At 41.3% G+C, this 22496-nt stretch overlaps 1 protein-coding gene across 1 annotated transcript in view; it reads left to right on the forward strand.

The window, feature by feature from the left end:
* ANGPT1 (angiopoietin 1) overlaps window positions 1–22496 on the forward strand; it is a 130197-nt gene that overhangs the window by 42742 nt on the left and 64959 nt on the right. Inside the window, exons 2-3 of the mRNA XM_009898190.2 lie at window positions 15587–15742; window positions 17951–18072. Of these exons, the coding sequence (XP_009896492.1) occupies window positions 15587–15742; window positions 17951–18072 (278 nt within the window). The remainder of the gene's footprint in view (window positions 1–15586; window positions 15743–17950; window positions 18073–22496) is intronic.

The raw sequence follows: 22496 nt of genomic DNA on the forward strand, positions 1-22496 counted from the left end.
TTGCCAGAGTTGAATGCTGCACAACTTGTTGCATGTGTGGGGTGTGAGAACTCCTGGAATCACAACATTTCAAGCCAAAAGTTTATTTATGCAGAAAATACATTAAAGTTTATTTTTGCATCAGTATTCTGGGCATCTTCTCACTCTGATAGAATAGAATTAACCAGGTTGGAAGAGACCTTTGAGATCATTGAGTCCAACCTATCACCCAGCACCATCTAATCAACTAAACCATGGCACCAAGCACCCCACCCAGTCTCTTCCTAAACACCTCCAGTGATGGTGACTCCACCACCTCCCTGGGCAGCACATTCCAAAGGCAAATTACTCTTTCTATGAAGAGCTTCTTCCTAACATCCAGCCTAAGTCTATGCCCAAAAAAGAAATCTGTGGGAAGTAGGTATGAAAACACAGATTCAGAAGTCTGATGCACACAGTGGCATTTTGGTAGTGTGGAGGCATCCAAATGTAAAGTATTTCTCAAGTCTGTGATGGATTTAGCATATTATCATCCTTGGGCCAATAGGTTTTCACAATTACATTCAAAAACTATTTTTAGAGACTCCCTGATTCATACCTGAAATCTTAAACTCACCATGAAATACAGTGGCATCCTTTCAATAATTTAACCACTGCGTTGCTGTGAGAAGCAGCCAGTTGTGTGTGTGTTCAGTGATTCTTGCAAAATTCATGAGCAGTGTTATGAAAAGAAAGGCCTCACCTCAGTATCACTGGGCTGTCACACCGTGATCCTGCTCGAGTATTTGTCATTAGGAACCCTGGGCTCCTCACAGCAGCTGCGGCAGTCCGATGCTAGGAACAAATACAGGCTGGGTGCAAAGGGGGTTGAGAGTAGCTCTGAAGAAAGAGACTTAGGTGCATTGATGGAAAGGAAGCTCACCATAAGCCAGCAGTGCCCTTATGCAGCCCAGAAGGCAAGCCATGTCCTAGGTTGAATCAAGAGGAGTGTGGGCAGCAGGGCAAGAGAGGTGACTCTGCCCCTTGACTCTGCTCTCCTGAGACCCCACCTTGAACACTGCATCCAGTTGTGGCGTCCCTCTGTTGTTTGGCCTGAAGAAGATTCTGGAGAAATCTTGTAGCTGCCTTCCAGTACCTGAAAGGATCCTGCAAGAAGGCTGGAGATGCCACCCCGAGGAGCTCAGCCCCAGCCAGCACCCGTGGATGGTATTGGAGGAGTCAGCCTAGCCCTAACAGCCGGGGGGCCACCAGGCCCCCCGGCCTTTGTGTCACCACCACCATCACCCAGTGCACACCATGGTGACTCCATGGGTACTCACCAGAGATGAGAGGAGGATCCTCAGCCCAGATGGGCTCAGCTTAGGGCTGCTGCCCTTCCTGGGGCGGATTAAATAGGGGAGTGGGTGGGGAGGGCAAAGTGACCACACCTGGGGTGGGAGGAGACTCCAATAGAGCCCAGGTGCTCTGGGTTTGAGGGAAAAAAGGGGGAAAATGGGGCAGGTGGGCTGTAAAAGGGAGGTGGTGATGAAAGAAGGGGATTTTGAAATAACTTTAAAATAACTTTATTCTCCATAAATCTTCCATAATGCACAACTTCAGTTCATGGTTTGCTTTGCCTTCATGCCAAAAGAACAAACCCATCAATACTTCACAAACTAAAGCACACTGGTGCCTATTACAGTGAAACCTTTCCATAAGTATCAATTTGAAAATCCATGTTTTCAGATCAAAATAACAAGTTTTAACAACAACAACAAGCTCTCCAAGAGCGAATTTTCTCCCTGGATGCCAGCAGAAAACAGCAGGGTGATGAAGGGACTGGAGCACGTGCTCTGTGAGGGGAAGCTGAGAGCCCTGGGGCTGTTCAGTCTGAGAAGTCCGAGAGGGGATTTAATAAGTGTTTATAAATATATGAGGGCTGGGGTGCAAGAGGGAGGGTACAGGCTCTGCTCAGTTGCACCCTGGGATAGGACAAGGGGTAATGGATAGAAACTACAGCACGGGAGGTTCCACCTTGACATGAGGAGGAACTTCTTGACTGTGAGGGTCACAGAGCACTGGAACAGGCTGCCCAGACAGGCTGTGGAGTCTCCTCTGGAGACATTCAAGACCCATCTGTATGTGTTCTTGTGTGACCTGTGCTGGATTCTATGGTCCTGCTCTGGCAGGGGGGTTGGACTCTAAGATCTCCAGAGGTCCCTTCCAACCCCTGACAGTCTGCGATCCTATGGTGGAAACACTTTAAAATTAGCCCTGTTCTGGCCTCAGGCTTTGCTGAATGTCCAGCCCTTTGCAGTACTGTGTGTCTAGTGTGCTTAATTCTGTGTCCCCATGGTGATACAATATTTCTGTGGCTGAAGCTAATAAGGTTAGTACTGAGTTGCAGTGGCAGAAACAAGTCCAGTAAATGCCTAGCAATGGAAATTCAGCCAAGATAAGGCTTCTTTCCAAACAGATGCCAAGATTTTAAAGTAAATACAGATCTTTGAGGAGCTGATGTTAACTAGGTCAAGAGCCAGTTGATGTGGATTCCTACAGTCATAAAAGATCTGTTAACTACCTTATGAAAGGGGAGATCAACAGGGGAAAACCAGCAAATATCCATTTCAACCATTGTCATTCAAGAGATCATGGTTAGACCTCTTAGGCAGTTGGCTACGAAGGCAGACACCTATGACTTAACTGCATGACTCAAAAAATCATTAATGATCTGGAGGTCCCACCACAAACAGCTCACTTGTGAAATACACCTCAGGTTAGCAAGAGTCAAAGACATTTTCATTTGCTAGATATCAGAGGGATTTAATTAAATAACTTGCTGGCTTTGCTTCAGTTCAGATGCCTGTTACAGAGATCTCCATGGAAGGAGACTGTGGAGTAGCAGATGCTCACATTTTCAGCCATGTGCACACACATACAGACACACAGTAACACCGAGTTGTACATTCAGGGCTGAGAAGTCCTGTGTCTGTTTCAAAGAACAGCCATCATAAAATAGATGTTTGTGTCTTTGTCTGCAAGTTGCCTGGATATGGTGCCTTGGGCTTACGTGGAGACTGACGTTGTCATCTTGGCTTCATTTACGGTCTTTCTTGGGCACGGTTAAGTGAGTGGGAATTGAACAGAGACAGAATATCACTAGCTATGAAAAACAAACAAAATCACCAGAATGATCTTCTTTCTTGTTTAGATCTCCCTGTTGGGATTACTTGGAAAGACCGCAAGTAAGGTAAAAAAGGACTAAACCTAAGGGTGACTTTGAGCTGGCATTGTCTTAGGGAAATATTTCAAGTCACTGTGTGGATTTGAATTCTCACAGAATGTTCTGTTCCCTTAACTGAACATCACATTCGATTTGGATGAAAAATATTTGGGTTATTTATTTATGTTGGATAAGCTGTATGAATTTAAATTTAATTTAATGACCTAACTAACTTGTCCTTTAATGGTATCAAAGTTTCACGAATATTGAGAAGCAAACAGCTTTAAACAAAGTTTGGGGGACAGCTGAAATAACGAATTTAGTCTGAATTTGGATATGAACAGGCCTATAGTCATGCATAGCTCTCACATTCCCCCCCGTATTTCTGATGTTCTGTTACATGGGGTTTTTGTTTTTCTTTTTTAGTGATGCAAACCCTTCCTAGTGCAAAGAGTGGCCTTCAGTGTGTTTCACATCCTTTTGTTGCTCAGAAACCATGCAGTTTTATTTTGAAATAGCCAACAAGGATTTTTACAAATCAATGTGAATCACCCAAGGAGGACACAACAAACTCGTGGCTCTCTGTGTTTATCTCTTATTTTACACAAAATTATTCTGGAAGGATATTTACAGCAATTCAATGTCACTCTGTTACTCATCAATGATTGATTGTTAAGCAGTCGTTTTGCTGATGTACCGACAGGTAACTGCTCACAGTACCCTAGGAACTGCAGCTTGAATAAAACCATTTGAGCATTTCCTTCCTTGAAAAGTTAGGGTTATTTCCTAAAGTGTTATCCCACCAACTATTAAGTCCTTCAGAGCTAATTATAGAGTTCACATTTTGGTTTTAATATTCATCTCACTCTTCTCAATCGAAGCTTTACAATTCATGCAAGAGCAGAATAGGTTTTAAGTATAATAGAAATAAAATGAAATACCAATCTGATTAACATTTCAGAACTAAGAAAGCCATTTTATATTAAAAAAATCTTCTTAACACTCTGGCTTTGCAAACCATATGTTAAAAGATGGGGATTAGGAAGATCCATTGCAGTGAAGGATTCAAGCATTCTTCTTTGTGCTGGTTCAGCTGATCTACAGCGCAGTCTGTGCCAAGACTCTCCACCCTCCTCAAGCACAGCAATGGAATATGTCCACCGCTGAGCTGATTTTGACATTTGTCACTGGCCACTTTGTTCTTTCAAATGTAATTGTTTGTATGAAGCATCTGGGTAATAAGAGGGCTGCCATCATGTCTGAGTCATTCCTGTTTCTGGCGCATTTGTTTACTAACAAATACAAAGCAGCACCGGAGGAAGAAGCAAATAGTAAGGGAAACATTTTCCTGTCAACATTTATGTGACTTATAATTTCAGCTGTGAGAGTTTGGCAGTTCACGCCGAGCTCACCTTCAGGGAGGCAGCATTTACCTTATATCTACAAAAGGAAATTAAAGTTGCTACATGAAGGAAAATTCCTGGGACTGCCTATGTTTCAGATTAATGTTTCTCAGGTGTATCAGAGACTTCTTGTCAGACAAGCTAGCAGCCTTGGGGAGAGTTCACAGAAGCCAGGAAACCATAAGCTCAAAAGTCACTTGTTTTTTAGCTATTCCTTGTATTTCAGTGTGTTTTATAGTCATGACCCTTCAACAGGGACTCACCCTCTTAATTTTAGCAGATGAATTATCAATGTCAGTTTCCTTCTTACCTACACTGACTCATCTATTGAACACAATCTTTTCTGGCAGAGTGAGAACAGAGCCTACTTCTTAGGTATTAGAGAACCTGCTGTCACATACACAAGCACACTGTCACCACCAGGAATGCAGGGAATAGGCTAAACCTTTGTACTGGGCTGTCTCAAGAACGATGAGCTCCAAACTCCAGCAATGCAGTCAATATCCCTTCTGCCTAACAACAATAGAAAGAGGATTATGAATGTATTTCATTCAAGCAGAGCTGGGCAAATCCTTGGTTTGCAGTGAGTTTCTGGGAAGTGGGACAAGGGAGGAAAGCTAGGCTACCTCTTGCTTACATTTTTGTAACCCTCAGAAAGAAATCTGTGGAGAATTTCAGTAGTACATCTCGAGGAATTTATTTCTACTTCTTGCAGAAATCTTTCACTTGTGAAAGCACACTGGGCACCCACACATCAATGAAAAGCTGTGCAACCATCCCAGATAAAAGGGAGCTGCAGAAACTGAGACTACCACAGATGTTTTAAAAGGCATGGAGAGGAGGGAGAATCCCACTGTCAGAACCAGCTGTCAGTTTGAAGAAAGAACCTTCAACTACAGCAGAGTATTGTGGCACATTTGAGATTTGATATCTAGTTTTCTTTGGCAAGCAGAAATTCTGTGTGGAAAATCAGATCATTAAGATCAACCAAACTGTTGCAGTGTTCCAGCTGAGCCTCTAGTTCCACATGCCACAGGTTCGAACATGATGATGAAGACTCTTTCATGCCATGATCTTCTTTCATGTAGCATCAGTGGCCTGCAGATCTGCTCAGAATGTGCCTTCCTCTGGGGTGCCCTGAAGGCAGAGCTGTTGCTGCTGCCTGGCTGCGAAAGATCAGCTACAGGAACTGAAGAGACAAAAAGATAAGCTTCAAACAACCCCCCAACACCTTGACTTTTCAGGAAGTTCAGTTCTCAACTGGAACTCTGAACTTTTTTCTCATTTTGCATAATCCTTCCTGTATTCTTCCTTTAAAATGAAAACACCTTTGTGGTGGCCTTGCAGAGCTCTTGCAAAGAAAGAAATGAAGTCATTTTTCCCTCCTTTTTTGTCATCACACTGATAAAATAACCAGTGCCACTACTTCCACTGTTGTCACGCAGAAATCCATTAAACGTTCCTCACATTATCCAGAAATTTATGTGTTCCCTTCCCTTTTCCTGCTGGGAGTTTGTGGTAGCATAATAATTTATTTCAAGTGGAACAGAATCACTTGTGTTTTAGCTTTCTTTTCATGTCTAGGAGCTAGCAGTTTAGTCCAAATGTAATAATGGATAATAAATCCTATGTGCATGTTAACAGCATTATTTTCAGAAGAAAATAATCTTGGATAGCACGCTAATAAGTTTACAGTAAGATGACAGCCTCCGAATTTGGTTTCAGGACAGATTGGAATTGCAGACAGCTAGTTAATATTACAGTAACTGCACTCCTCTTGGCTTTGGGAAGATAGTTTTACCTGTTCTGGGGCAGAAATCAATAAGAAAAGTGGAGTCTCAGAGGTGAAATCCTGGCCAGTTGAGATTAACTGCAAAACCTCCATTGAATTTAGTATGTCAGGATTTCAGACTTTAAATAACCTTCCTGTGTCATCCCAGTGGAGGATCATAGCAGGGGTTTCCCACAGATAAATTCATGTGTCCTAACCCCACATTATCTGACCTCATGGAAATGAAAACACAGCACTACTTGGATGGAAAGAATTGGATCCAGATGAGAGAGCGATGCAGTACAGGATCAGGAGCTTCCTGAACCCTACTGTTCTCCTGTATGGCTTTGTTGACTCCAGCACTCTGGTCTCTCTACCACCTGATCAGACCTTTAGATGTGGAGTAGAGTTGATGCTGTTTCCATCAGCATTAGATGAAGGATGGAAAACCTGTATTCTGAAAAAGACAACATCTTCCTGAAAGACAACATTCTCCTGAAAGAGGAGCATTTATTCCTGACTTGGTATACCTTGTTTCCTGTGCTCTGTTCACAGAGGCACGGCCTCCAGTATTTCTTTATTGCCTGACAAGATTTTTCATCTGTTTTCAGTACTGAAGAAATTGCCATGCTATAACATTGTGACTGCAGGGCCTGCACCTTATTGCCAGTTGATGGGCAGAATGTGTAACTATTAACCTGGCTGTGACCTACATCTCAGTGAAAGAGCAGCCAAGCTTTCCTAAGCGTTCATTAACACTTTGTTCTCTACTATTACAGTACAGAGTGTGATAAATATGAGTGTTATTGACGTCAGTACTTCTTTCAATCAAACACTTGTGGTCCTTAGAAATGTTATCCTAATTCCTGTATGTTCTACCCATGTGGTTGAACTAATGACCTGAAAGACTACATTTGTGTACAGCAACTACAAAGTCAGTACAACACATACTTTTCCTTACCCCCCAGGGAGAAGAATAGTGCCACATGGCTATCATTATGAAAATGAGATTGAACTACAATCCTGAATTGGAACACTTGAAAGTTTAGGAATATCTGTATCTGATTTGGAGTCCTGGTCATCTCTGATTCTGAAGAGTTACAGCATGCTTTAAAGGCCTGGGATGTTTTCCTTTTGTTTAATAGTCCTGCTAATCTGATATGTTGGTTTATTCAATGTATTTTTGATTACATTCTAAATGCTTCTGAGTTATTACGAAACCACCCTTCCGAATGCGGATTTACTTGGCAAGGGAACGTCAGTCGTGTTGCTGCATGGGACTTACATGGGACTTACTGTAAAATCAGAATTATTGCAGAAGGAGGATGGAGAAAGCAAAACCAATGATACATGCTAAGAATTCACATAAGCTCTCAGTGGAGCTGGACTTCAAATAAGCAGCGTGTCTCATCTCTGACTCGCTGTGCTGTGCTTTCACCGCATTAATCACACCACAAGGACTGTCACTTTATATTGGTGAACTGCAAAGCTCTGTGAGGGCAACGGCCAGTACATGTTCCTGGATTACAAACCGGAAACGACAGTGATTGTTATCACTTCGGGCACAGGGACACTGTGTGGAAATTTGCAAATGAAAGTAGCGACTTAATCAGTGAGAGGGCGAGTCTGACAGCCGCCCTGCCGCCCCGCCGGCAACGCGGCGACAGCCAGAGTGCCAGCGTGCGCTCAGCGCTGGGGAGATACTCGTATTCAGACTGTCCAAAGGATACAACAAAGACACTCAAACAGCTTCTTACTATTAAAAATAAATAAATAAGTAAATAGTAATTAAAAAAAAAAAAAAGTTCTGCTTCACTTCTAGTGTGATTCTTTGTATAGAGCGTTCGTGAATCTTCAACCACTCGCATCTAATTGTTTCCAACTCGGTCATTAAGCATAGCTTTTGGGAATACACATCTGGTGAGCTGTGTTTTCCTTTATAAAACCAGTTGTGTTTTCCAGTTGCTGCGTGCACACTGCCCATCCTTTTGTCTAGCCATCCATTTCCAATATATGTCCCTCTTCTCTGTCCTCTGCTGTTCTGTGTGTGTGTTTGCACACACAAACACATAATAGTTGTTCATCTACGGATTTATTAGTCCAGTCTTGGTTAACAACAGCAATAGGAGCTGCGAATCAGCCATGGAAAGAGAAGCCACTGACAGCGAGTTAGCAGACAGGAAATTGAAGGCTGAAAGCTTCCCTACTTTAGCTCATGATTTCATGACTTTACAAAGGAATGCCTCACAATAATATTGACTTCCAGGAAGAGCTGTGATTACGATAAACTGAAATAGGAGCAAATATTCTTGCCAAGTCCTGGGGAAAATAAAAGAAACAAGGAGAAAAATGCTGCTTCTAAAGCAAGGCTTTAGGAAGGAGATTCTTCCACCATTCCTTTTCATTTATCTGCTCTTTACAGGGAGTTAAGTGCAGGAATATCTCAGAGAGTTTTATATTTTCCTTTTTTCTCTAAATGTAAATGTTTTGGACTGGTTTATATTCTACAGAATTTAAGTAAAAGAAGAGATTTTCAACCCAGCTTTCTTGGTGCTATAACTGAGTTTGTGCTCAGTGCTATGTACAGAGCAGCTTGATTTTACTCCTCAGCATTGCTACTCTAGTCACAGTGGTTGTTCCTTTAGCAGCTAATGGAAATGATGATACTTGTTCCCAGCACATGAGCTCTCAAGAGAAACCTGCAGTTTTACATTTCTCACTCAGAGGCTGTAGCATTCAAGATGTAAGGTCGGGGCAGGGCATTGATCCCCATAATCATATCCTGAATCTCACTCATGACAACTGGGGATGAGGGGGATTGTATTAGCACACTTTGACTTAAAGGAAACCTGTGGCTGCTCCTTTTCAAAATCTCCAGGGGAATATAATGAAGTGCGTGACCAGAATTGTCTTTATATACTTCGGCTGCTCTCATATTTCCTATGAAAAGCTCTTATCTTTCTGTACAATTACTACAGCTATAAAAGGATCTATATCTTGAACTATGCCATTTCAGATAAACCAAGGCACTTTTCTCTTACCAAGTTTCATAGACTTTTCTGCAAGATAATTTGAGTACCTGATATTTCCACTGCTGCTCCTAAACCAGGTTTATAATCTATTTAGTGACATTGACTCACCCCTATTTTACATATACATACACATATGTAAATATATGTACAAGTATACTGAATATGTGACAGTGTCAGTCTGAGCTATTTATGCTTGTTTCTCATTTTAACAGTTATTGGAAGGGAGTATTTGGTAACTCTCGTGTCTGTTAATTCACTGTTTGGCATGTATTAAAGCCATCAGATCCATCCAAAAAATCCTTCTACAAATACAGCAATGGCAAGAGGGCAAGGACAACCTCCACTCCTTGGTGGACATGGAGGGGAACAGAGTAACAAAAGATGAGGAAAAGGCAGAGGTACTTAACACCTTCTTTGCCTCAAATTTTAATAGCAGGACAGAATGTTCTCCAGACAGCTGGCCTCCTGAGCTGGCAGAAGGAGCCAGGGAGCAGAATAGTTGCCCTGTGATCCAGGAGGAAGTACTTAGAGATCTTCTTAGCTGCTTGGAGCCCCACAAGTCCATGGGACCAGATGGGATCCATCCTAGGGTGCTGAGAGAGCTGGCAGATGAGCTGCCAAGCCGCTCTCCATCATTTTCCACCAGTCCTGGCTCACTGGAGAGGTCCCAGATGACTGGAAGCTGCCAGCGTGGTGCCCATCCACAAGAAGGGCCGGTTGGAGGAGCCAGGGAATTCCAGACCTGTCAGCCTGACCTCAGTGCCAGGCAAGATTATGGAACAGGTCATCCTGAGTGCAATCACACAGCGCTTCCAGGATGGCCAAGGGATCAGGCCCAGCCAGCATGGATTTAGGAGGGGCAGGTCCTGCCTGACCAACCTGATCTCCTTCTATGCCCAGGTGACTGCCTGGTAGATGTGGGGCAGGCTGTGGATGTAGTCTGCCTGGACCTCAGCAAGGCCTTTGACACTGTCCCCCACAGCAAACTCCTGGCTAAGCTGTCAGCCCCTGGCTTGGACAGCAGCTCTCTGAGCTGGGTTAGGAACTGGCTGGAGGCTGAGCCCAGAGAGTGGTGGTGAATGGTGCCACATCCAGCTGGCAGCCAGGCACTAGTGGTGTGCCCGAGGGATCAGTGCTGGGCCCCATCGTGTTCAACATCTTTATCAATGATCTGGACGAGGGATTGAGTCTATCATGCAGATGACACCAAGCTGGGGACAAGAGTTGATCTGTTAGAGGGTAGGAGAGCTCTGCAGAGGGACCTTGACAGGCTGGACAGATGGGCATGAGATTTAACACATCTAACTGCTGGGTTCTACACATTGGCCACAACAACCCCATGCAGTGCTACAGGCTGGGGTCAGAGTGGCTGGAGAGCAGCCAGGCAGAGAGGGACCTGGGGGGACTGGTTGATAGTAGGCTGAACATGAGCCAGCAGTGTGCCCAGGTGGCCAAGAAGGCCAATGGCATCCTGGCCTGCATCAGGAAGAGTGTGGCCAGCAGGAGCAGGGAGGTCATTCTGCCCTGTGCTCAGCACTGGTTAGGCCACACCTTGAGTCCTGTGTCCAGTTCTGGGCCCCTCAGTTTAGGAAAGATGTTGAGTTGCTGGAAGGTGTCCAGAGAAAGGCAACAAAGCTGGGGAGGGGTTTGGAGCACAGCCCTGTGAGGAGAGGCTGAGGGAGCTGGGGTTGCTTAGCCTGGAGAAGAGGAGGCTCAGGGGAGAACTTATTGCTCTCTACAACTACCTGAAGGGAGGCTGTAGCCAGGTGGGGGTTGGTCTCTTCTCCCAGGCAAGCAGCACCAGAACAAGAGAACACAGTCTCAGGCTATGTCAGGGGAGGTTTAGGCTGGAGGTGAGGAAGAAATTCTTCCCAGAGAGAGAGATTGGCCATTGCAATGTGCTGCCCAGGGAGGTGGTGGATTCCTAAACACTGGAGGTGTTTAAGAAGAGCCTGGATGAGGCACTTGGTGCCATTTTTTAGTTATTAGATGGTGTTGGGTGATAGGTTGGACTTGATATCTCAAAGGTCTTTTTCAACCTGGTCTATTCTATTCTATTCTATTCTATTCTATTCTATTCTATTAATGTGTATATACAGAATTTCAAGAAGGGAAAGAAAAGGTGTTAGAGTTTGTACTACCAGTTGACCTTTTCACAGTGCTGTGAGAAGCTGATGTTCTTGGTTTACTGTTACAGATATTTCTGGAAATTTCATCTGTTTGTGCCTTAAAAATTATAAGTGGCTCCAGCAGAGTTGTATCAATTTGGGGTTTTTTAAATGTCTGTAGCAAAACTAAGGTAAATTTATCATGCATCCACAACATCAGTCATTAAACTGCTTGTGCCCAGATTACTGTGCACAAGCAGATTACTGTAATGAAAGTTAAGGACCATAAATAGAGCCAAGATTTATAGGGCACAAATGAACTTTGCTGTCTACCTACATTTATAACCTATAATTTAAAGGAGTTATTATGTATACATTCATGTAAATCTATGCACATAAATACTGTGTGTGAGAGTATATAAACCTTTGTCTAGTTATTAATTACTGATGGGCTGAAGTAGCTCAGCAGATTTCAGGCTTCTACCTCCCTGGGTTCTGCAGGGGAATGGATTTTACACCACACAGGGGCTTTGCTCTTTGCTCTATTCAATACCACTGGACAAGAAAATCAGTCTCCAAAACAAAAAGTATATTTGCCATTATCAGACAAGGGAAAGGAGTATAAAGGAACCAGGCTCTCAATTAAAATATTGTCATTCTGTGTAGTGTAGATAGGTTTCTTTTAAGCATTTTTCACTAAAAATATGCTGAGGTGAGAGATCTCATCTGCTTCCCAACACCTTGGCTGCTCAAGTGCTCTAGCTTGTCAAAGGCTTCACTAAGAGTCAGAAGATGGTAGCAGTGTATTCTACCCCTGAGCAGATCACGAACCATGCTGTCACTGCAGGTGTGTCCTGCTTCTATTTTTGCTTGTGTTGTGAGGTAAAGTTACCTGCATAACGCTGATCATGGCCACAAGGACGACTGGCCCCCAGTTTATCGGGGTTTGGAGAGGACAAACCATACCATAGTTCAGTCCTTACCAGCTGCCTGTGAAACATCATAGGCAAAACAGACAGGGAGTATACAAGAAGATTTCTGTTTCTGGTACCACTGAAACTTCAGGAAGGTTCATTATTCCCTGTCACCTAACAGAACATATGAGATCACTTTCAGTTTTCCCTGCCACTAGGTTATTTATGATAGAAGCACACAAACACGGAGGATATGAATACATAGTACAGAGATCACGAGTTCTGCTGAGTGTTTTAAGACTGGTGGGATGCAGGGATTGGATGTTTTGTGAGTCTCTCTGGGTTGAAGATAAAAATAAGTAGTTGCCTGGAACAGTTGGGCAGTTGTTCGATGGCCCATGGGATGCCCTTGCATTCCTGTGGCACTGTGTGTACTGACATTTCAGTACTTTCAGTGGTTTCAGTGCATCTAAACTTCCCATTTATGCTTTCAAAAAAGATCTTAAATTAAGACTGTACATTATTGATAGTCATCTTCATAATACAATGTTCTGGGTCTTCAGCTGACAGATTTTGTGTCAGGAGCTGATAAAAAGTAGAAATATAATCTCCAGGGAAGTTGCAACCTACACTGGAAAGACAGGAAAATGGATACAAAAAGGATTCTTCATCAGAGGACTTAAGATAGAGAACCTGAAACCGAAGGCAGAACTTATGGCAGTGAATAAAGAGATTGCCCTTCTGTGCTATCCATATAAAGCCCTGCACAAACAAGTCACTCATGCACAGAGTAGGATGCAGCGGTCCTGACGTGACTGTGGTTCTTGGAACAGTTTTGTCCTGCATAGAATGCCAGCGTCATATATTGATTCCAAGCTCTACAACAGTTCCCCAGGTTCACCGAAGGTTTAGATATGAATTGGCAGCTCAGGAAAGCAACCAGAACAGTTTATGCAGGTTAAGACTTCACTTTCTAAAGCCCATACGTAATGCAGTGAGGAGTTAATTCAGTGGAACTAAGCTGGGTTAGAAATCATATGTCCATCCTCCAGGAGTCAGCTATAAGGTGTCTAAACACTCTTCTGCACAGAAGTTATATCAAAATTAGTCATTTTGAAAAGTACTCCTCACCAAAAGTATCTTTGGCAAGGAAAATAATTAGTTCCACACTACAGTAATTCTTTTTGTTTTTTTTTTAATCACTTCAGTTGTTGATTTTTTGTTTTAGTTTAACACTGCAGATGTTGCCTTTTCTAGAATTATGCCTCTCCCTGCAGCATATACTGAGGATGGTTCGTGTTTGCAGTCAAATGTATAATTAAATTAATATAGTTTATAGAATTAAGTGGTTTGGAAAGCTAATCAAGACAAAAATATATAATTTACCCTGTAATAAAATTTGTGAAAATTGCACTAAACTGGATTATTCTTTGAACCAGAACTATTACTAATCAGCAGAAAACGAGAACATGATGTTACGATTTGCTTGTTATAAGTAGCTTCCTTATGGGAGCATTTAATCATGTTTGATATAGAATCATAGGATCACTTAGGCTGGAAAAGACCTTTAAGATCATTGAGTCCAATCATTAGGTCACCAAACCTAACCATTAGTATGATTCTCAGGTATGCAGTATATTGACTTTATTAAGCCTTACCATTAAAAAATGAAGATACTTAATAGTCATACAAAAGTCACTGACATTGACTCTTACAGTATGTTGCATGTTGTTGTGATAATCATAATTAATTATGTTTGAAATGAGAAATAGATTTCACTTATGCAGACTTCTGAGTTTTAGGCTAGAGGTGGATAAGCTTTCAGAGTGATTTCCATTTATATTGGAAATTTTACCATCCTATCTGGAGGGGAGGGAGCAGTTGTGTGAGTGGCTGCAGCAGGGCTTGGCTGTCAGCTGGTCCTGAACCATGACAAGAAGACAAAAATGCTCTTACAGAACATCACTGGTGCACTGAGAAGACAAAAAAGCTCATACAAACATCACTGTTGCATTGTCTTTATTATCCAAAAGATGTGCAATATATGGTAGGAGAGGGAGAGCAGTCTGCTGTTACTTTAACTCACTTTCTTGATCTAAGGCCCTGTAAAAAACCCCTGATGTCATCTGGATATCATAGCAGTCCTTAAAAGCAATTACATGGGACCAACTTGCCTTGATCAAAGTAAAAGCAAAGGCTCTTACTGTATTTATAAAGCAGTCTGCCACAAACCATTACCATTTACTTGGGCCCTAAGTTACTGTTTCCATTTTAATAGTTCTATTAGTGTTTAGGTGGTTTCTATGAAGATTATTCCATAAACATTGCCCAGAAAAAGCTAGATCTAGATACTTTTAATGCATAATCCTCTGGAATGTTTATTGAGCCACAACACTGAACTTTCTGACAGTTTTATTTCTGAGAACATTATAAAGTTATTATGCATCCCACCGGTATCTCTGCATTACTGAAAACTCCTGTGCAGTGTAATGAGTCTTACTGAAAGCAGATGCAGCTGAATTAATAACAAGGGCATCAATACACTACAGAAAGCCACAGAGTAAGAGGGGTGGGATGAGGAGAAAAGAATGAAGAATTCTGTTTGACTTTTGCCACATAAAGTAAGTGAATTAAAAAGAAAGAGTAGCATAAAGTTTTGAAGATCCAGGTGTAGATTAATTGAAAGAGAATTTAATGTTAATAAGTATTCTTGATATTTATTAATGCAGATTCTCTGGACAAATTTAATTTAACTTAATTATCTGAAGACCACTAAGTGGTCTTGAATTTATGTCTGTGAATGGGTTTCTGCTTGTCACGTTTTCTACAAGGCCACCTTGAAATGATCCTTCTATCATGTGGTTACATAGATGCTACTCCTCTTAGGTAACCAGAGAGAAAGCTCAGTCTAAGGATCAGTAGAATTAATGCAATGCCTCCAAAGGATGGAATGCTTCAGATAAAATGTAGTGCTTGGCCGTAATGAAGCTGGTGAATGCTGGTTTCCTGCAATAAAAGTAATAGGTGAAATCTTGAACTGTTAAGTCAGTAGGAATTTTGCCACTGAGTTTAGTAAGGCCAGCTGAAGTTTTCCCTTTTGGCAAGAATGCCAAAAGCTGCGCTCTGCTATGTCACCAGGATGCCTAAGCAGGTAAAGAGACCTTTTCTTTTTTATAGCTTGAGAACTACATTGTGGAAAACATGAAATCGGAGATGGTGCAGCTGCAGCAGAATGCGGTACAGAACCACACTGCCACCATGCTGGAGATAGGGACCAGCCTCCTCAGCCAGACAGCAGAGCAGACGAGAAAACTCACCGATGTTGAAACACAGGTATGTCCCCAGGGGGCTTTTCTAAGAGCTGTTCCCATCGCCTTACTCTTTCAATGAATCGCCACAGGAAACCTTTCGACACAGGGCTCCAAGAAGCATGTGTACCCTGCCTCTGGGTACCCAGAGCAGTGATGGCCAGCCCTTGTTATGTGTCTTTCTTTTGATTTATTTTGGTCACTATATTTAGCTCTATGTGTGTAAGGCTGGCAGGACTGTCCAGGAAACTAAATCAGCATCTGACTTCAAATAAACAGCCCAGCTACCAACTGTGAGCGATGTATGTGTCAAGCTAACTAATGAGTTTCAGGCTAAAACAGTCTCTTTGATCTCCACTGTTTATCTCTTTACTACTACAAGAAAGTTTGTTTATTTTCTGCAAGATGTTTCCATTTATTGAACAACAGTGTGTGTCTGCAGCTTTTAAACTGTGGAGAGAGAGTGAGGAGCAGCAGCTTTACAAAACACTGTGTTTGGTATTTCTGACCAGTTGTACAGCAGCACATCAATGGAAAGCACCATCTCCAAATGATTCCTAGCCCTGAAAGCGCTGTTGTGATTGAAGCGACAAGAGTAACACTGTCATAGCACAGAGTGCAAGTTCACCTTGAGCTCATCACCAAGACACATACTACTTTTTTTTGTCTTTTGGATTATTTTATCAGTTTAAGATGCATGTTTTCTTTCCTTTCTTTTTATTATTTTTTAAATTTTGCTGACTTCCCTTCCTCTTGCTCTTCATAGCATGTGGTATATTACCAGCTGCACTGCATTCACTCTTCCTTTAGAATGGGGAAATTAAAGTATTGCATTTATTTGGTTCCAGTAGCACACATACTGCTTGAAAGATGATATTCTCTGCTGTATTGTCCTTACTCATGTTTTCAATATCATTACCAAGTTTTCACATAATCACATTACAGTACACTGAGAAAGAAGTCATTATGAAAGAGAGATACCCTGTCTTATATGAATTTCCTGCGCTTTTTTTCTACATCTTGGTTAATAGATCAACATTTAATTAAAAAGGTTGTGATCTCCAATGATCACTAGTCCTAAACATAGTGCATTGATCTATGAAAGTGCTGGGGAGAAGTTCAATTTAATATCAACAGAAAATCTGAAGAGAAACAGGTGAAGATCTCTGACCTGTAGTGTCATATCTGTAGTCAGTAAACAGGAGATGGAGAAACTCTTCTTATATCCCACAAGATTTACCTAGGTTGAATACTCATTCATAGTTTCCTCTTAAGCAGGTAAGGAACAAAATATTCATTGCCCCTTTCTCACTTTTCCTTTAAGGAACCACTTCAAGGTAGAGGTATCATTGGCAACTGTTTAAAGGAGCCAATGTCTTCCTCCTCTACCCCTATTGCTGAAGAACTTCAGAGATGTTTATTATCAGCGGGAGTAGATCTTCCTTGGGCACTATTTGCTGTGGCTTGCAGCTCATCTGTGGCGTTTCCCTTCCCACTTCCTTAGAATCGCACTCCTAATCCATGATCCATCCATCCAAATCCCACCGATTCAGTTTAGGCTTTCTTCAATACTTCAAGTTCTACTGATACTTTGTAGTTTACTCCATAGATATATCCTCTCTGGAAAACTGTTGCTTTCCTGTCTTCTTAATCTTTCTCTACCTTCATAGGACACCTTCAATTTCTGCCAGGTCTGAAACTATGATAATGCTTCTGGCACTTCTGAATGTATCCATTTGGGAGAACATAACAGATGCATACTGATAATTCCCAATGTTTTCAACCTCTGTACCCGTAAAAAAGGACAAGCCAAGTTGCTCTGTTGATGTCTGCAAAGAGAGAACTCAGGGGAAAGCTAAAGTAGGAGTTTCATGCACAAAACAGTGGATGCAACATTTTGGCTTCACCCCAAGCACTCTTGCTGCCTTCTGCTTTGCAGGAGTGCAGGTTTGAGGTATGCCTCTCGTTCTTTCCACTGAAATGAAGCTTATCTGGCAGTCTGCTTTCTGCCAACCTAGTATTATTCTACAGTAAACAGGGTGCCAGAATATCAGCTGGTACATAACAGCGTGGCTTGATTGAGTTCCATCACACTAACTGAGCAGCTGAGGTTAAAAGAATTTAAGAACAATTTTTGACAAATCATCAAATCAGAATGAAATGTTTGCATGATGTTGCTGCAATAATGTAACCAGGCCAATATAAACATTAATGCTTTTAATTTACCCTTAAGGTGCTAAATCAAACATCCAGACTTGAAATTCAGCTGCTGGAAAATTCGCTGTCTACATACAAGCTAGAAAAGCAGCTACTACAGCAAACCCATGAAATCCTGAAAATTCATGAGAAAAACAGGTAAGAAGGAGTAGCTGCTCTCTTACACTCATTCTCTGGTTGTGACAAAGTGGGGTGTGCATGCTTGGTTCTAAGCAGCTGGTGAAAAGGAAGAAGCAAGTACAGGAAGTGGAAGGTAATATTTATGCAATGGCTCCTCACACAGTCCTGCGCTGGGTTTACTCTTAAGAATGTTTTCCCTGAGGAACAACCACCGTGGCTGACCAGCTTTGCCTTGCACTAAGTCCTTTGGAGCCAACTGGAACTGGCTGAGTTGGGCACGGGAGCTCTAGCCTCTCCTCACAGAGGCTGCCCCCGCTGTCCTCACTGCTAGCACCAGTTTAGTATGCTTCATCTAACAACTGTTTATAACCAGTAATTAGAGAATTGCATTGAAAACTCTCAAACTCCACAAATTTTTCTTGACCCATTGGAAGTATGAATAAATGAATGTGGGATTAACTTTAAGTTCAGCCATCTCTGAGTTAAGTAATTCACCTAAACTGAGTAAGTGGACTTTTCCTATAGCCCATGGAAAGGGTAGGCTTGTGCAGGAAGAAGTTAATTCTGCACATTTTACAAGCGATTTTAATTTGGGATTGACCCAAACACTGGTTAAACATATAAATATTTGGCATTTCTATCTGCTACAATGTAATGAGCAGCAAAATTTTATTGGCTGCACAAGAGACTGAGTCTAGTGTACTTAATCTGAATTTATTTATTTATCTTAGCAATGTGTCAGGGTGTAAAGCCTTCATGTCAGTAAACAAGTACGCTTTCCTTAAGTTGACCTTTGACTTGGCTGACATTCTAATGAAATGGTCTGTGACATGACAAAATGGTCTGCCTTGGCTTTTCAGAAGGAAAAAGAGGGATGTGTTAAAAAGAGCACACTTCATATGCAGTTGTTTCTCCCAGAAACATAGCTGTATCTGGAGAGATGAAAAAAACACACTGAAGTTTCATCTTGTAATGAAGCAAGAACCTGGCATATGCTGTCCAGGTTCTGTTACTCTTTCCTTGTGGATGATAAAATTAGGAGAGAGGACAGTGTTGTGATTACACTAAAATATGAATCATCAGCTCCTCTGTCTTCATATACTCCTAAAAAAACAACTGCCTGGTCTGTGCCTTATAGGTCCTGATCCTGAAATCAGTTATGTGTGTGTCAAGTTCACCATGGGGCAAATCTTTGTGATGATAAATTTCTGGACATGCCGATGATTTTAACTCACTTAATTTTACAGATTACCTCTCAGGCTATGTTTGGTAGGTATTTGCAATTCGAATGCCTTCATGCCACCCAATATTCCTTTATGTCCGTAAAATAGAGAAGATTCCTTTAACTACATTGCCTACAGGGACTGGAAGCTTCTTTGGAAAGAACCCTTTTTATTTTTAGCTGCAGATGTACACCGTGATGGGAGAGAGTGTAGGAAATATTATCATTGCAAAAAGAATCGAACCAGAGAGAGGACTGTGGGCAGAAAAATGTCTTCCTCTGTGTTAAACATTCCTCTATATGAAAAAAATAATCATAATCACTTCCAAAGAAGTGGATTTGAGATGGAAGCAATGCAAAGCCTTGTAGTGACAACGACTGATCGCTGATGTACTGCAGTAACTGGTGTATTGTCCTCAAAGAAAATGAACGCTACGTATCAACAGGGGACCAATGCATGTTCTTCAGACTAGAAATACATCAGTTCTTGGCCCTGCTCTTTACTTCCTGCCTCTGCTGGGCAGAGTAGCCAATTCTTTTTTTATTTTTTTGTTCATTCAAGTGAAGTGAAAGAGATTCCACAGCATGAGTACATTCACACTTGCCCCAGAATCATGTTTCTACTGAGTGCTCTCATGCCATGATTTATTTTTGTAGGTTCCCACCCACTCTCATGTAAATGGTGGTTTCTTCCTCCATTGCCATTTTTTCTCCCACAAGAGCTTTCTAAAAAATGTTGATTTATTCTTGAATGTTTTCACTGCTTAATATGTGGCTTTTAATGCCCTCCACCCAGCTTTTTTCCCCCCAGAGTGCAGCAGCTGCATTCAAGTTATTGTGTATCATTTATTCCAATATGCCATTGTGAAAACAACTATTTATTTACTCAGATGAAAGAAGGGAGGGAAACCACAATGGAGTACTGGACCTTCCAGCAACAGATAGTGGACGTGAAATCTAAACATGAAATTCAATTTGAATTTGCAGGCAATCAGAGTAGGTTACTTGTTCAGCCCCAAATAAGTTTAATCCTGTGAAAGATGAGGTCTCAAGAATGGTTGTTGAATTTCCATCTGATTGTGTGGAAGATTTGCAAACACAGTATGCCTGAAAAGTTTGTTTGTAGGTTTAGCATATGCTAAAGAGAGAAATCCAGGTTTTTCACTTCCCTTCTGGGACGTCAAAGGAATTATCTTGCCACTGGTATAAGAAGTAAGCATACTAATGTTAAGTAACCAATTACTTTTACTGGCAGTGGGTAACACAGGGACATGTATTTCTGTACTTCCTTAAACTGGTCAGATAACACAGGACCACCAAAGTAAGTAGGATTGGTCGGCACCTAACACGAGAGGGAAAGTTTTGCTCAGGTGAAAGCAAGCACGAAGAAGCTGTCTTAATGAGGGAATACCATTCTGACCCTCAAAAGTACCCATGTAAGTCCTCTGCCTCCTGGGCTTTCCATATATACACAATGCAAGAAACTGCCAGGATTTGGCCAAAGAATTTTTTCTAGTGTGACATTAGTTGTCTTTGCTGAATAGCTCAACAAAGAAAATGCTTTGAGTCTGCATTTCCACTAAATCCAGATTTTGTAAAAGATTATTTTCCTGCAGAAGATGTCCATCTCTCAGATCTGGTCTGGATCCTCTCCTTGCATGTCTAAACTGAGGCCCCTGAAAACAAAGATTAAAAAAATCTCTTAAACTGCTGTGGCCTGGAATGGATTAGTGAATAAACTACCTACCTTATAAGGCAAATTGTCTAAAGCAGCCTTTCCTTTCTCCCCAGAGAGCAACCAGCGTATTTTCTATATGTTCTACTTCATCACCTCTCAAAATGTCAAGAGCTTTCACTGGAAGTTGCTCTCTGACTTCTGTATGGGCCTTCTAACCACTCTGCTGTTATCAGAATGCTTATTCTGAATCACCTAGACACAGCACAGTTGCACTGAGGCATCCCACTGACTCATATCCCCACAAAGTTAACACATCATTCCTGTGGTTGAAAATAGATTCCTAGTCTTGCCAAGATCAGCAGGTTAGACACTGAAATGTAGTTAATCTTTAGGAAAGCTAAGTTTTCTGGCTTTGGGGTGTGTGTAGTACTTGCTCTTTATTTAATTGCCTTCTAGAGAACAACTGCAAAGGGTCACTGTCCAATGGATAATATTGGTGTTTATCCACATTAACAATATTTGTTTCTTTACAACAGCATTCCAGTCCCCAAATGCCTGTTTCTCCAAAACGAAGGTGCAGTTATAAAAGCCACAAATACATGTGTGCATGTGCGAATATCTTTTCTCTCTTTCTTTCTTCCTTTCTTTCTTCCTTCCTTCCTTTCTTTCTTTCTTTCTTTCTTTCTTTCTTTTTCTTTCTTTCTTTCTTTCTTTCTTTCTTTCTTTCTTTCTTTCTTTCTTTCTTTCTTTCTTTCTTTCTATCTTTCTTTCTTTCCTTCCTTCTTTCTTTCTTTCTTTCTTTCTTTCTTTCTTTCTTTCTTTCTTCCTTCCTTCCTTCCTTTCTTTCTTTCTTCCTTCCTTTCTTTCTTCCTTCCTTTCTTCCTTCCTTTCTTTCTTCCTTCCTTCCTTTCTTTCTTTCTTCCTTCCTTTCTTCCTTCCTTCCTTCCTTCCTTTCTCTTTCTTTCTTTCTTTCTTTCTTTCTTTCTTTCTTTCTTTCTTTCTTTCTTTCTTTCTTTCTTTCTTTCTTTCTTCCTTTCTTTCTTTCTTCCTTTCTTCCTTTCTTTCTTTCTTCCTTTCTTTCTTCCTTCCTTCCTTCCTTTCTTTCTTTCTTTCTTTCTTTCTTTCTTTCTTTCTTTCTTTCTTTCTTTCTTTCTTTCTTTCTTTCTTTCTTTCTTTTTTTCTTTCTTTCTTTTTATTTCTCTCTTTTTCTTTCTCTTTTTTTCTCTCTCTCTTTCTTTCTCTCTTTCTTTCTTTGTATATATGATACTTTTAGTGAATGGTGATCTATTTTTCTTGTGATTATTGTAGCTCCCATTGAAGCCTCTCTAGGCCAGTAATGTTTTCAAACATATAGAAATTTAAAACATGTAGAAAATAAAGAGCAATTTCAGATGTATAGGAAATGTGTGCTGTAAACTTGCTGTAAAAAAGAGTCAGGCATAACATCACACCCGTGAGATTTTACTGGACAGTGTTACGAAGGAATGTGATACAACCATCTTGGTCAACCTTTACAGATTGTTGGATTAATTGGTAAAATAA

The sequence above is a fragment of the Dryobates pubescens genome, chromosome 14, assembly GCF_014839835.1.
Source record: "Dryobates pubescens isolate bDryPub1 chromosome 14, bDryPub1.pri, whole genome shotgun sequence".
Classification (NCBI taxonomy): domain Eukaryota; kingdom Metazoa; phylum Chordata; class Aves; order Piciformes; family Picidae; genus Dryobates; species Dryobates pubescens.